Consider the following 16,939-nt stretch of genomic DNA (forward strand, 5'->3'; position numbering starts at 1 on the left):
AAATATTTATGAAAAATAAAGTAAAGAGGATCATAGGAGTTTGTTTTGTCCTTTTAAGGACAAAGTAGTCCTAACTTGGACTCTTTCTTAGCTTGGTACTTTATATAATGGTCAAAAAGTAAAGGATTATTTTTTTTTCTTTTGAAGCCATTTTGTCAGAGAAAATAATAAAGAGAATGACATGTTCAGCTGTCTAATAATTTTACTAGATTTCCTTTCCAATTACATTATATGGAGAAAATCTTTAAATCTTTAAAATTTTTCATTCTACAAAGGGAGTTCATTTGAGCAAAAAATTTCACTAATTCCTATTCTTCGAGGCAGTTTTCCTTCATTCTAGTGGGAAGATGAATCATTTTTTCCCTGTTTTATAGCTATAGATGAAAATGTTTCATTTATATAGATTTTGTTTTTATTTACTCACAATTTTATTTTTAAAGCTTTTTTAATCTCTTGGAAAAATCATATGTTATTTTGTGTCGTAAATATATAATTGCTATTTTTAAACGAGAAAAAATTTTAGAAGTATGTTTCAAATCTATTTTTAGTTTGTTGATGTAATAATTTAGAGTTTTCAAAGAATAAATGGACAGCTTATTTAATTTTTGAGGGGTCAAATATCTTAATAGTGTCTTTGTTACATTTCTATTCTACCTTCCTCAGTTGAAGCCCGGCTGCCCAAAATTGCCCTCCGTTTCCAGAGAGTAGGTAGGGCCGGACTTCCAAACAGGAGAATAGGGCTTATATTTTATAATCTGCCTCTTTGTGAAATGAATTTAGGAATATTCATCCACAGAGGTATGGGGCGAATTTATGAAACTTGACGTGGTGGAGGCAGATTTGGAATTCCTGTGGGAGCAACCACTGAAGCTCGGATCTCTTGGAGTCGCTCTCTTCTTCCGGCTGGATTTGGTGTTGTCTGCCTCACTGGGCTCAAACTCCACTGTCATGGACTCCATCCTGGTCACCGTGTACAGGCTGCTTTGCCGAGTGGGGAGAAACCTGGTGGTCTTGAGCTCTAGCTCCTCATAGCTAGAAACTTCAATGAAAGGACACCAGCGGAAGGCTCTTTTGAAGCCAGCTCGAAATCTGAAGAGAAGCAGGCCACAGAAAGAAAAAAATCACGTTTTCAAGTGGAAATTCCCTTGAACTGTCACAGAAAGCCCTACTTCAGGCAAGTAAACAAAATCAAATTTTGAATTTGCCAAACTCTTAAAATGTATGCCACAGTATTGGTACTAGTCCTTCAAGTTTTCTTGTTTGAATTTTAATGTCTTATCAATGAGAAGGAAGTCATCAAAGAGTGAAAGCACGGCATCAGGTAATCTTTATGCCAAAGAAGCAGTGTACATTTCTTCAGTCACTTTATACGTTTGCAGAAGTGTAATTGAATTAGGCTTGGCGCTTAAGGCACTTAAAAATGACATATTTCAAAATAACTTCTTTCAGAAATGATTACACATTTTTACATTAAAGTCCCATTTAATGTTAGAATTAATTGCTAATCTTGAAGGTTTTTATCTAATGATATATGAAAGCACAGAATCCCTTGTTTTGTAAACCATTAAGTGAAGTTGATTAAAAACAGATGTACTGCTTGTGGGGTGGTTTGAATTGATACACGGCTTATGCAATTAATGAAAAAAAAAAGCAGAATTAAGTGTTTAACAAACTGAAGGGATAGTATAATGGAGGCCCGACTGCAAAGAGAGTTAAGGATTTGGTTCACAGTTACTCATATGAAGTTGTTTCTAGTTGTGCTCAAAACACATTGGTTTTTTTAGGGAATCATCAGTCTTAAGAAATTTACCCCTGCTCCTCCATGTATCTTTACATACTACCAAGGTGTTTTTATCTGGAAACAACATTTTACCTTCCTTTCCAGTCTTAAGTTTGGCTACAAATACTACCCTTTAAAAACTTTACTGTGCAAGTAGCTTTGCCTTGACCACTTCAATTTCCTCACTGCCCATTTCCATGGATACTGCCCCCTGTCTTACTCACTGACCTCATTATATAGGCAGAAGGGGCAGAAGGATTGGAATTCTCCTGGCCTTACTGATTCTAGAACCCTCACAGCAACATCTTCTATTTTGAAGTCTGTTTACAAGACATCCTTGTTAATAGAGATTCACATATGTCATCCTCTCTCCCCATATAAAAATTATCTGTATATTTCTATGGAGTGTCTTCATTTCTCTGAGGACTTGAGCACATATTCAACTTACCTCCTTCAATCATGATGGATTTTTTTTTCTTTTTGTGCAGACAAAATTTGGAAGGGTTTGGAGGGAGAATTTAGACCATATAAAAATTTCCCAGTTAGAACTTCTAAATTATTGTAATTATAATTTTTAATTGTAATTGTTATTGTAATTGTTAAAGTGGGATATTTTATAAAGTAGGTTGAAGTCTAGGAAAAAAAATCAAGCTTTGTACTCCCCTCAGTGAATTTTTAAAATTTTCCTTCTTTTTGACATTTTTAATTTGTACCAAGAAGCTGGAACAACATCATATGCTTTCAGCTAAGCCAGGAGGGATAAGAAGCTTGGGTTTGATAATTTCATTTCTACCTTTTATTCAGGCAGCAGTAGATGATGGGGTTGTACATGGTCGAGCTCATTGCCAGCCAAAAGCTGGCCAGGTAGACCTGCTGGATGTATTTCCACCTATTTAGCTGTTGATAGACTGCAGTGAGGATGAAGTAAATATGATAAGGCAGCCAGCAGATGGCAAATGTCACCACAACAATTATCATCATTTTTACAACCTAGAAAGAAAGAAGGAAAAAGGTCAATTCTGGAAAACTTTAAAGTCATTAAATATATTTGTTGCAGTAGCTTACTGTAAATCATATTTTTCTGCCAATATAGTTAAATACATAGCATGCCCGAGGATTAGTATTAAAAAAGTGGGAGGTAAGCTAGGGACAGCTGCCTTAGATAAGTCTCAAGAAAGCTATGCTGATGTCACCATTCCTTCTTTATCTAACCCAAGTGAATGGGTTACACTAACTCAAACAGAAACACATATATATTAGATGGCCTGAAGAAAATGAGTGTTTAGAAGAATCCAACGAGCTTAGGGGAGAGAAGAGCAAGATTGGCTGTGCTGGCCTGAACAGCAAAATAGCAGAGATATATCTAGAGAAACCGACTGCTGAGTCATGGTGGGGGTAAATTAGGCTCCAAGGGCTGAGCTGGTTCCTCCATATTTACTATAGCCTGACTATATAGCTTAAGACTATTCAGATTTCTTTACTCTAATACCATGTTGATGAGGCAACCTTTTGAATGTCAACTTGGTTTCTCTTATAATCTGGTATTGGGGAAGGTTTCTCTGGACAGTGATTATGAATATTCACATTAGTCTGAGGAAATATCATTAACTTTAAATTTAAAAATAGTCAACTGTTTTATACATTAGGTCTTATGAATTTGGTAAGCACGGATTGTTTTCTTGGCTTCCACACCTTTGAAACAAAATATTCTAAAGAGTCCTGGCCAAAGTAACATATCAACTTTTTTTTCTCCACCACTGGACCTTAACTTCCTAAATGGCAGAGAGAATGTCTTGATTATCTTAATATTCTCAGCATCTAGCACAATTTGAAGCATATAGCTGATGACAAATAATTAGATATGGAATTAATGAATAATGAATGACAATGTACAATTTAAAATAGTAGGTTGAACGGAAGGATATTTTATGTGTCCCTAAATGAAATAAAATCTGTCCATTGTCTGTGACTATAAGAAAGGTAGACTCAAAGCAGCTTGGCTTTGTGTGGAAAAGGAGATAATAATAAAATGATGACCTTATTTAATATCTTTCACTAACAATCTGCCTACTAAATTTGTCCATACTTCTTTTGGCAATTTGGAAATAGTAAAATGTTTAGAATGATATATGTTAATTAAAAGAATTTGGGAGCTCATCCCTAGTCACATCAGCACAGAAATCAGAGAGAGTCCTGACATCAGTGATTTATGAAGCATCTTAGAACTAAGAAAAGATGATATTTATGGACTAGACTCATCATTTCACTGAAAGTTAGGGATTCAGATGAAAAGTTGGCAAGGTTAAGAGTCAGGAGAGACATGATTCTAGAACAAGGCAAAGCATGAAGTGGATCAGTGTGGAAGGCAAAGCTTTCCCAAGAGCCTGATCACTGTACCGTACAGGTAACAAGTACTAAGCTTCATTAGAGCTGAAGATCTAGGTCAATAGCCCACAGAATGTTATCAGTGGCCATACCACCAAAAGCATTTTTTTTCTCAGTGCTCTTTAAACTGATTTTTTCCCCCTGAAAAGCTGTATTCAGATTTCTGCATTTATCTCTCCGATTTCTTATTTATATATTTGTGGAATGTAAATAAGAACCACATTTTATTATAATTCACATTTATACAATGCTTCATGTATTTAACAACTGATTAGCTGGTTTTCAATTGTGCTTTAGGAAACTGAGGCAAAGACCAAAAGATTTGACCACTGTGATTCATGAAACAAGGCTGGAGTTTTAAAACTAAGATTCCTAAGTCTTTTTTCTTTCTACTTACATTAATAACATTTACTGAATGTCTCTTGGGTCTAGAAAACAGAATAGAGAAAAATAATGAGTAGAGGACCCATCTCTTATCCTGAAGAAGCTTAGAATATAATGAAAACAATATAAATAAAAAATACATTGAAATGTGGTGAATATAAACATGTGTGTATGCAATTGAAATAATATTTGTGAGAACTTACTAGTTTATTATAAGCAAGAATGATTCAGTGCCTGGTAACTAGCCCAGGGACAGAAGACTGAACGAAACAAGTTCTACTACTGCCTTTTAATTTCAACTATACGAACATCATACTACTCCTTGAACACGACAGGCAAGCTCCTGCCCCCAATTATTTGCCCTCCAGAACACTGGTCCCCCAGTTATTCCCACGGGGTACCATCCTCATGCTCTTCTTGCCTTTGCACAGCTGTTACTTTCTCTGTGACTCCCTTCTGACCAACCCATGTAAGACCGCAGTCTGCCCGTTCTTTATTTTCAGTTTGTTATGTTTGTTCTTTACTTTCTGTCTCCTCATGTTGGAATATAAAAGAGCAAGAATTTTCTGCTTGCTTTCTTTTTTTTGTTGATGGATTCAGACATATAGATTGGATTTCATACATAATCGGTGCTCAGAAATTTTCAAAAATAAATACATGAAAGTGAATTAAAAAAAAAAAAAAAGAAACCAAGAGTCATATAGGGGGTGAAGTGGTGTCTTTGATTTTAGTTGGTCATTAATCACTGGTGTCATTTGTCCTCCAAGTTTAAAATAGGCATGTATGTATAAAATGAGCTCACTATTTTATTGCTCTTTCATTTTTCATTTAAAAGAGATGAGTGTACAAATGATATAATCAATATTTTAGGTGTGTGAAAGCATTAAATTTTATTCTGAATTAATGTTAAGGGCAAAAAAAAAATACTGCATCAGTGTGAACATGGTACAGGCTACTCTGTTAAATATGGTATCAGCAAATATACATAAGAGCTTCTTGGAATGCTTTTTTTTGCAGGCTGAACACAAACTCCCTGTGCATGAAATTGTTATCCAACAATAGTAATTAAAGACCTACAAAGGCTATTAGAATCTTTTAAGTGTCTTCCAACCATCAATGTGCAAGAAGTCCATAATGTGGAAAAATTAAAGTGGATGTGGAAAATTAAATTAAATGAAAATGCCTCTGGAATGGAAATTTCAGATAACTTCTAATTCATGGATATAGGGCCTTATGGACCTTGTTATAAAACATTTAGAAACTTATTTGAAAATAAGGAAAAATCTAAGAGAACCTACAAGACCCTAAAAGATTTGAAAATAAGGAAAAATCAAAAGGACTCTAAACGAAAAGATCTTCTACATGGTTATAATACACTTCACTTATTTCTATAAAATACATTTTAACTGTTAGCTTCAGTCTTGCTCACACAATCTTGTGGAATTATTTACGATATCAAACTTTCGGGACTCCAGCTGTAATGTAAATGCAAAAGCCGGGTCTTTCGGTGGAAGAAATTGCATTGCTTTGTCAAGTGTCTAAAGCAAATCAGCACTTTGAAGCACAAACCTTGAGCAATGATAGATGCACAAATATGAGCTGCTCGCCTGAGTCTCATGGCTGGACGATGGCACTAGCATATAAATACTAATCAGGAAAGGTGTTCAGTTTGGTAGCCTTCCTGAAAATCCTGAAATTTTTAGGCAAGATAAGAGACCAGGGCAGAGACAATTCAAATCTTTCACCATGTGTTACAACTTGATATAAACAATCGATTGATTTTGGGTATTTCATAAATCTGAGCTATGTCCCACTTCTGGGACAACGAGATTTATTTTCCATTTTCCATGGCAACAAGAACAGTCATGGCTGCCCACTGTCCTTGGCACAGACACTTACGAGCAGGAGAAAGAAGGGAGATGGGACAAGTGATGTAGTTCCCACAGTTCTACTGCCTGTTTTTAGTAGTTAAGGATCCACTTTACTCACATAGATAGGATTGAAATGCATGACCTGGTAAGTGAAAATAAGCTTTGGGCACCTTTTCTTTGTGTATCAAAGGGAAAAACAAATCTTTGATTTTTGTATCCTGTACAGATTAGACTGGAATGCCTGCAGCTGTTCTTATCTTTCATATTAAATTAGTGTAGGAGGGATGATTTGGGGTTTAGGTCATAAAAGAGAAAAAAGTAAGTCTAGGAAATGAAATGGAAGAGTGCCAACTATAAAATATGTCTAGGACTATATTCTTCAGTAGAGGATTTATTCTTCCTAAATGTATGAACTGGAAATTTTTAACGCCATGGGACAGGAAGCTTCTTGTTTGGATTAGAACCCCTCAGAATGCATGTTCTGGAGAACCGTCCCATGGGTCACACCCTACCACTTCACCACACCTTTTGTCCACAGAAATGTTCTTAAACGAACTGTTATATTTCTTTTAGTCAAAATTGCAAACCTGCTTATTTTAACCACACATTAGTAAATTAAAATATATTCTCCAAAGTAGGTATGGGAAAAATTTCAATAAAAGTGTCAAAAGGAAAGTACCATTTCATGGGCTATTTAGGCTCAGCTTTTGCTGTTGCAGTTACATTCAGTAAGCATAAAAATTTCAGTTTTGAGAAAGAAAATAAGAACCCAGTAATAACAGTTGTGGAAAAAAAAAAGGCACCATGGTCTAGAAGCCGAGTTGAATTTTGCTAGTGATTTTAGAATTAGATAAGAATACAGGCACTGTAAAGACAATTATCATATGATCTCTCCGATACGAGAAATTTGAGAGGTATGGCGGGGGCTTGTGGGGGGTAGGGAAGGAAAAAATGAAAGAAAATGGGATCGGGAGGTAGACAAAGCATAAGAATCTTAATCTCACAAAACAAACTAAGGGTTGCTGGGGTGGGGGGGTATGGATAAGGTGGTTGGGTTATGGACATTGGGGAGGGTATGTGCTATGGTGACTGCTGTGAATTGTGTGAGCCTGACGATTCACAGACCTATACTCCTCGGGCAAATAATATATTATATGTTAATAAAAATTTAAAAAAATGCGCTGTTGGTGTCATCCAAGAAATGTGACACTGGTGCTATCCCCAAGCAATGTGAGAATGTAGTTAAGTTAGTGTGGAGTCATGTCTGTGAGAAGTTATGTCAACCCCAAACAAATGAGAATAACCTGTGTGTGTGTGGAGGTTCAAGTGTGGAAAACATTTGTGTGTGTGTGTGTGTGTGTGTGTGTACAGTGTTGTATTTGGACTCTCCTTCTTTACATGTTATTATGGTTTGTTTTTAGTGTATTTTCATTTTTTCCATTGAAAACTTAAACTTTGAGAGCATCATAAGATTTTAGGCTTATCATCATAAGCCTAAAGATCTAAAGTCAAAGAAAGCAGTGCAGCCCACAAAAGGAAGATGAGATGAAATTAAGAAAAGGAAGTATATTAAAGCAAGATGTGTAAAGACTGATATTATGGGATCATGGTTGGAGATAAAAATGTGTGGAGGCTTCTTATGGAGAAAGTTGTGTTCCCCCATTCTTTGGTTAAGTTTACAAGGTTTGCTTATTTATTCATTTATTTTTCTCTAGCTTTATTGGGATATAATTGTTATCTAATGTGTACAATATGATAACTTGATACATGTATGGTTTGTGAGATGATTACCACAATAAGCATTCACATAATTACCGTTTTTGCTTTGTGTGCATGTGTGGTAAATACACTGAAATTTTACCAGCAACTTTCCAGTATATGATCCAGTCTAGTTAACTATAGTCCCCATGCTTCACATCAGATCCTCAGACTGTATTCATCTTATAACTGGGCCAGTAGGAGACCTGCAGGGAGGCATCCCAAGCTCCTTGTGGACTGGCTTCCTGTAGAGTCCATGACTGGTAGTAGAATCTAAGTCCCTCTGCTGGGTTCCATGTACCCTGCTTGCTATTTTCCCAGTCACTCACCTGCTTCCTAGTTTAGCAGTTCATGACTTAATTCTCTGACTGGAGGGAGAGAATGGGCCTTTTTGGCAGCACCCCACAGAGCTGGGGCAGAGTGTACTCACTCACTCACTCACTCATATACTTCAATTTTTGCCCTTGGGAGAAATCACCCCTGAGGAAGACCTTCTTGGCACTGAGCTGTGTCACTTTCAGGGAGAGGTGATGTGGGTGCGGTTAAGCTGTTCCTCTTACCCTCTCCACAGCATCTGCCTTAGACTTTTTTTCTCTAATGCTATGCTAGAACTTCTCTGCTAGACTCCTGGACTTCCACATGGCTCTCTGGTCCATGGGTGATTATCTAAATCAGTATTTTCCACGGCTCCTGGACTGGAGCTAAGAGGAGCTATGATTGGTTCACAGGCCATGGTAGGGTCCACAGCTGCATGGAGGTCTCTATATCCATTACCTGACTCATGGTGGGTGGGACTCCTCCCAGATTCCTTCACCTTGGTGTTGGTGAAAGAACCAAATCCAAATGAGACGAGAGCCAAATCCTCCAGGATATAGAACTGTTTCTGGGTCGATAGCTGGGACCTTGTTTTAGCCTCCTGGATGCAGGCCTGCCTTCTCAAAATGACTCTCCTCTTTCTTGGACCGCACTAGATCTATCTAGATCCTTCTGCATCCAAAAAAGCACTTTTGCCTCTGGATGGATGCCACATTGTTATTAAAGAGATAACAAGAGGTGTCTTATTTTGTCATCTTGGTGATGTCAGTCTTCAAAATTCATGTTGATGTCTTATCTCAGTACCTAAGCATGAGTCTGAATTTGGAGATAGGCGGTTGAAAGAGATAATTAAACTAAAATGAGTTCATTAGGAGGGGGCCTCAGTCAGTACGACTGGCGTTGTTGAAAGAAAAAGTGATTAGAACACTGACACACACAGAGGGAAGACCATGCAAGACAGAGGTTTGCAGTCATCTGCACACCAAGCAGAGAAGCCTTAGAGGAAACCATCTCAGATGACACCTTCCACTCAGATGACTCACCTCCAAAACAGCGAAAAAAATAAATGTCTGTTGTTTAAACCACGAGTCTATTGTATTTTGCTATGGCAACCTGAAAAACCAGCAACAATGTTTGAAATGCTGAGAACACTAGATGATATCCTTCATGCCAGCAAACTTGGAGGCAGAATACTCTACAGGACCCCAGAAAATGAAGACTTCCAGAGAGGTTTGGATCACCCACAGAATTGCTCTTATCAATATCAGAAATAGACTAGGATCTCCATTTGCATCAGATGAGCCTCTCTTAGGTTATATATGGTCTTCCTCAGGAGCTCTGTTTTCCATGGTAATTCCTTGGCAGTAATGACACTGCATATAGAAACCTTGCTTGCTGAATAAGATGATAGATTTTTCTTGGTTGTTCTACTATTCAAAAATCCAATTGAATCTGTCACTTGAGCTTAGACTGAAGAGTGGTCTCTGATTAAGGCAAAAGCCTTCTTTGTTATTACACTTAGGTGTTCACCTCTGAAGGAGCAGAGCTGTTATGGCTTCTTAGGTTAGATGAAGAAAATTAAAATAGGAAATAGCCAGAAAACAATTTCTGTGGTTTACAGAAACAATAGAAGTAGATTCATTTACCAGCATTTCCTGAGTATCCAAATAATCAAGAGCAATTTTAACAAAAGTTTTTGAAAAGGAATTGTCACGTATTGTGACTATTGGGACAAAGTCCTGTTTTTGAGGCTTCTGTTTTATTAGAACAGGAAGGAATGTAAGAGTATGGTTTTAAAATGTGGATTACGTTAAAGTGTTTGTTTAGCAAATTAACACAAAAATGTGATACAAGAATATAATTCGTAACATGTTGACTGCAAGATAGTGGTCTGGTAATGGGAACGAAGTTTGAAAATCTTTGATCAGTATTTGTGCTTTTAGGGAAAGGGCCTGGGTTGTTACATTTTAACTGGAGTGCAGTGAAGAGCCCATTCCTGACTTTGCATTTTAAATGTCTCCGTTCTAAGCTCTAGAAGGTAAAGCAATGTTTTCAAACTTATCCTGTGCTTATTTCACCGCACATTTCAAAGCTTCTATTCCCTTATCTTTTCCCTCCTTAACGTCCCGTGCTAGTTTCTGGTGCCACAAGCTCTGTGCTCCAGAATGCAGCGTTCGCCCCAGGTGCTGCGCTTCATGCACCGGCCAGGTGGTTCTAACACTCATTTTGAGACTCAGCAAAGGAAAATCATACTGACAGCAACATTTTCCTTTGGGTGAGGCAAGGCCAGCAGATGCATTTGAGGGTGACCTTGATGGATGACTCAGTAGAGCTGTGTTCCCTTTTGATTTTAGTAACAGGCTTAGTGCTTTTTATAATCATTAACAAATAAACTTCCCAGTGTATGACTTTCTCTAGCCTTCATGACAAACCTATGACTATATAGCTTCTCCATTTTATGGATGAGAGACTTAAGACTCAGAAGGTGGGGTGCTTCCTCCAGATCCCAAAGGCAGGTTCGGAGCTAGAGTTCCTGGGTCTCTTAATTCTTCATTAGCTAAGGGCTCATTCTCTTTCTCAAGACCTTTAGAAATAGCCCTGGCTTCTTTCCTCATTTAACGTGCTCAGGCAATGGCTAAGTGAAGGATAGTCAGACAATTTTTTTTTTTTTTTTTTTTTGCAAAGGAATTGCCCATTTGAGCTTCAGGTAAGATGAGATCTTGTCCTAATGCTGGTAGATGAAAGATCAAGAGAAGAAGTTGGAATGGTGGAACGGGCTGGGAGCTTGAAGTTGGAATCTGATTTACTTATTGCTATGGGAATATGGACAGATTTATCTGCATTAAAGCTATGAAATAGGGACTGAGAACTTCAAATATTTTATGGGCTCATGTGGCACCACTTATTTCCACAGACTTCACTTATGCTGAGCATGTTTAAAGACAAATGGACAAGAAGTACCAATTCTTGACAATCTTCTATATTCTTTTCACCTAGTAGCCATAAAGCAGGTCTGCTGAAAAGGATTACTTTAGTCCCAAATAAATAGTTCCTGTTAGGATTTAAGATCCTTTGACATTCACAGAAGGGGACTAAGTGAAGAGAATTTCTGCCTCAGTTACCTTTATGGGGAAGTGAGTGTTAAAAAGCAAACAGCCGCAATCAGATTCTGGCTGCTGGCAACATAATTTCGGGTCAGCTCTTCCTTTTCTGTTCCAGGAGCTGGGGCAGGGGGAGATCTGGTATCTCAAGAGTGTGCCTGGCCAGGTGATAAAGGCAAGGCTGACATCATTTGCTCAGCCAAGAGATTTTATATCTTGCGCTATGTTGACATAACTTGTCCTTTTAAAAATGCACTGTTATTGGGGTGCCTGGGTGGCTCAGTGGGTTGATCCTCTGCCTTCGGCTCAGGTCATGATCTCAGGGTCCTGGGATCGAGCCCCACATCCAGCTCTCTGCTCGGCAGGGGGCCTGCTTCCTCCTCTCTGCCTCCGCTCTGCCTGTGTCTCTGCCTACTTGTGATCTCTTTCTGTCAAGTAAATAAATTTAAAAAAAATTTAAAAATACACTGTTATTAATATATTTTGGTCTAAACAGTATGTAAGCCAGTGTCTTAACATACTTGTGCAGTTGGCTTTTTGTCTTGAAGATGTGCATACTTTAATTGCTTTATGAAATAGCATAAATCTAGAATACTTAAAAATATGCTTTACTATGCTAAATCTGGTAGAAAATGATATGAGCCCACTGAATATTCATATTTTTCTGTATGATAATCTAAGAAGGCATGGATTATAAATAATGTTATTGTCCTGATCTGTAGTTACTTTGAAATAAACCTATGTGATTAGCATGTATTACTCTAGAATGCCCTGATCTGATAGTCTTCCCTGTAAAATGCTCTATGCATCTTTTGGGAGGTTATCTCAAGTTCACCTATCTCAATAGCTTCCCTCATTTCTTCACGCAGGTATTGTTAGATATTTCCTAATGACATTTACCAAATCATGCTTACATCTTATAATACAGATGCATATTATAGTCAAGCATGTTTCTGTTTGCTTCCAAATATGGGCATATGCATTGTTTGTTTTTGTGTCTCCAGAACCTAGCATAGTTCTTTTTAAAAAAAAATTATTTTTTTATTAACCTATAATGTATTATTAGCCCCAGGGGTACAGGTCTGTGAATCGCTAGGTTTACACACTTCACAGCACTTACCATAGGACACACCTTCCCCAATGTCCATAACCCAACCACCCTCTCCCTCCCGCCCTCCCCCCCAGCAACACTCAGTTTATTTTAGTGAGATTAAGAGTCTCTTATGGTTTGTCTCCCTCCCAATCCCATCTTGTTTCATTTTTTCCTTCCCTACCCCCAAAACCACCCACTTTATCTCTCAGCTTCCGCATATCAGGGAGATCATATGATAATTGTCTTTCTCTGATTGACTTATTTCGCTCAGCATAATACTCTCTAGGTCCATCCATGTCGTCGCAAATGGCAAGATTTCATTTCTTTTGATGGCTGCATAGTATTCCATTATAGATATATACCACATTTTCTTTATCCATTCATCTGTTGATGGAAATCTAGGTTCTTTCCATAGTTTGGCTATTGTGGACATCCTAGCATAGTGCTTGACATTGAATAAATTACCTGTTGACTGAAGGTACTGAATTTTCTCACTCATATTAATGAACACTTCAATTGCAAGAAGGACCATTTATCTTTATCTTACCAGTGTTTGGCCCTATCACGCACGTAGTAGGATTTCAAAATATACATTTTTGAACTAGAAAGGCAGAATTTCTTTTTCTTTTTTTCCTTCTTCGCCTACCCCTTATGCTATGCCTTTTATTCCTATGACTTATTCATTCCATAACCAGAAGCCTGTATCTCCCACTTCCCTTCATCCCTTTTGTCCAATCATCAGTTTGTTCTGTATATTTATAGGTCTGATTCTGTTTCAAAAGTATTATTTAAGTGAATAAAACAAAAAATACATTTAAATATCTTATATCTAAATTAAGATAATTATTATTGTCTTTAACTTTTGTGTTTAGCACAATGTTTAAGAAGAATATATGAACCTGGTGATGGCTCAGGCTTAGGAAGGAAGTCAATTATTTTTGCAAAATTAGTTTATTGTACACTTATATAACAATTGTCTTACAATAATGACATTTTTCTAAAGAAACCAAGGTTCCAGACTCTAGAGATACAGTGCTAAATTAAAAAAGAAAATATGTTATCTATTTTCATAGTATTTATATCCTATCAAAGAGATATTTGTTAAAAGTAAATATAGAAAACATATGAAATTACAGATTATGGTAAATTCTATAGAGAAAAATAATCACGTCTAGATTTGTAGAATAAAATGGAAGGTCTATTTGAGGAACCACTAAGCTGAAACCTAGATGATGTACAGATGGAATAATAAAGGGCACGTCATTCTAGGCTCTGATAACAGTGTGAGTGAAGACCAAGAAGTGGAAGAAGGTTTGAAGTGTTCAAACAACTGAGAGCAAGTGTTATTTGAACAGTGTATGGGGGCACCTGGGTGGGTTAAGCCTCTGCCTTCGGCTTAGGTCATGATCTCAGGGTCCTGGAATGGAGCCCAGCATTGGGCTCTCTGCTCAGCAGGGAGCCTGCTTCCCCCCCCCCTCTCTCTGCCTGCCTCTCTGCCTACTTGTGATCTCTCTGCCAAATAAATAAATAAAATCTTAAAAAAAAATAAAAAGAACACAGTGTATGAATGGCAAAGTGGCACAGAAGGAGGTTGGCAGAATAAATGGTGGCAAGATTATGTAGAACCTTGTAGGTTATTTTCAGAGTTTGCAACTTCTTTAATTTATTTTCTTAAGTAAATTGGGGAACTACTGAAAAATTGCAAGGAGGTTGTATGAATTGATTTACATTTTAAGAACATCATTTGTAATATACAACATGGTGGCTATAGTTACAACACTCTATTATATTTTGGAAGATACTAAGAAGATGGTTTTTGAAGTTCTTATCACAAGAAAAAAGAATTTTTTACTATGTGTGGAAATTGGTGATAACCAGATTTAATGTAGTGATCATTTTGTAATACATACAAATACCAAATCATTATGCTATCCACCTGAAACTTCTATAATGTTATATGTAAATTACATCTCATTAAAAAGTCCTTGTGGCTGCTGAGTGAGGAATTGGGGAAACAAGGCAGAACTGGGGAAGTGAGTTGGAGAGGCTGTTGTGGTGGACCTGTGGACTTGTGATAGAATTTTGGAGAATTATTTCAAAGGATATAGAGAAAAGTATAGAGATAGGAGCTGTTTTAGGGAGGAAGACCATTAGGCTGGATCAGGTAATGGTGAGAGGGAAAGGGGAGTTTTTAAGAATAACTCTTCTTAGAAATTAGTATTTGGATAAATGGAAGTACTATGCACTGATATGTGAATGACAATAGGAAAAGTCTACTTTTATGCTACACCTGAAGACTCAGAGATCAGTTAAATACATCATAATTTTAAAATATCTGAGAAATAGGTGAAGCAAGGACATCAAGTATGTAGCTTATTATGTAAACCTAGAGCTCATAGAAGTAGTATTGATTTATAATATACATTTCAGAGTCAGTGACCTGTAGATGATATTTAATGTCTTGAGAATGAATGAATATAAGAATTAATATAGGAATAAATGAATTATATATGTAATTATTTATATATTCAGGTATAATATGAATGAATCACATATATGAATATATATATTTCTTACAGTTCTGTTTCTCTGGATAACACTAACAGCACTATGATATCTATTATACTGCACAGATTCCCATTATATGCTATATATTTCCATAATTTTGGCCTTGCTAGAAGCAGCCAATTCCTGAACACTTTCATTTTCATATAAAAATATGTTTAATCTAAGCAAGAATATTTTTTTTCCTGGTAAATAACCCATTCCTCATCAGTTCAGCTAATGGCATATGGCCTTGCTTCATATTTCATTAATTCAGCAAATATATATATATATATATATATATATATATATATATATATAGTCTTGGTTCACACAACTAGGGAGGCTGAGTAATCCCATGATTTACCATGTTCAAGCTGGAGACCCAGGAAAGTTGCTGGAGGAAATTGATGTCTCAACTTAGGTGGGCAGGCAGAGAACAATTCAACCATTCTCCACTTTTTTGTTCTTTTCAGGCTCTCAACAAATTGGATGATGTTTCCCTGCATTGGAGAGGACATCTGCTATACACAGTCTACCAATTCAAATGTTCATGTCTTCCAGAAACACCCTCAGAGACACACCCAGATATAACAGGTTTAACAAGCTATCTGGGCATCCTGTGTCCCAGTCAAGCTGATATATAAAAGTGACTATTACAATAGCATAGACTTCATTATGTTCTTGGATTTAATTTTGATATGCTACTAACAGAGTAGGTTAGATACATGTCTGTATTGTACACTGTCTTTTATTTCAATGGTGGTTACAAAAACTATTTCCACACACAAACTTCTTTTTGTAGAGTGTGATCTTGTGTCAGTATAGATTTATTTGCACCATAAAGTAAATATAAGTCAAGATATATATTCTAGAAGATGGTACTTTGTTCTCTTAATAGCAACAATGGTATCAAGAAAGAAATGCCTTTTTATTGTAAGAAATTAACTCAGAATGTGGTACTAACATGTAGGTGCATTTCATTTTAGAAGAATGTTTAAGAATGATTCGGGGTCTCTTCTGATTCCATAAAAAATTTTTGGATTATTTGCTCCAGCTCTTTGAAGAATACCGGTGGAATTTTGATCGGAATGGCATTAAAAGTATAGATTGCTCTAGGCAGTATAGACATTTTAACAATGTTGATGCTTCCAATCCAAGAGCATGGAATGGTCTTCCATCTTTTTGTGTCTTCTTCAATTTCTTTCATGAGTGTTCTGTAGTTCCTCAAGTACAGATCCTTTACCTCTTTTGTTAGGTTTATTCCCAGGTGTCTTATGGTTCTTGGTGCTATAGTAAATGGAATCGATTCTCTAATTTCCCTTTCTGTATTTTCATTGTTAGTGTATAAGAAAGCCACTGATTTCTGTACATTGACTTTGTGTCCTGCCACATTGCTCAATTGTTGTATGAGTTCTAGTAGTTTGGGCGTGGAGTCTTTTGGGTTTTCCATATAAAGAATCATGTCATATGCGAAGAGAGAGTTTGACTTCTTCATTGCCAATTTGGATACCTTTTATTTCCCTTTGTTGTCTGATTGTTGTTGCTAGGACTTCTAATACTATGTTGAACAAGAGTGGTGAGAGTGGGCATCCTTGTCTTGTTCCTGATCTCAACGGGAAGGCTGCAAGCTTTTTCCCATTGAGGATGATATTTGCTGTGGGTCTTTTATAGATAGATTTGATGAGGTTCAGGAATGTTCCCTCTA

General features: G+C 36.8%; 1 protein-coding gene across 1 annotated transcript in view; it reads right to left on the reverse strand.

Moving 5' to 3' along the window:
* Positions 1-514: 514 nt before the first annotated feature.
* TACR3 (tachykinin receptor 3) overlaps positions 515-16,939 on the reverse strand; it is a 79,500-nt gene continuing 63,075 nt past the window's right edge. Inside the window, exons 4-5 of the mRNA XM_004748139.2 lie at positions 2,574-2,770; positions 515-1,089 (exon numbers count right to left, since the gene is read on the reverse strand). Coding sequence (XP_004748196.1) covers positions 777-1,089; positions 2,574-2,770 — 510 coding nt within the window. The 3' untranslated portion in view covers positions 515-776. The remainder of the gene's footprint in view (positions 1,090-2,573; positions 2,771-16,939) is intronic.

This window comes from Mustela putorius, unplaced genomic scaffold, assembly GCF_011764305.1.
Source record: "Mustela putorius furo isolate JIRA1106 unplaced genomic scaffold, ASM1176430v1.1 tig00003871_pilon_pilon_pilon, whole genome shotgun sequence".
NCBI lineage: Eukaryota > Metazoa > Chordata > Mammalia > Carnivora > Mustelidae > Mustela > Mustela putorius.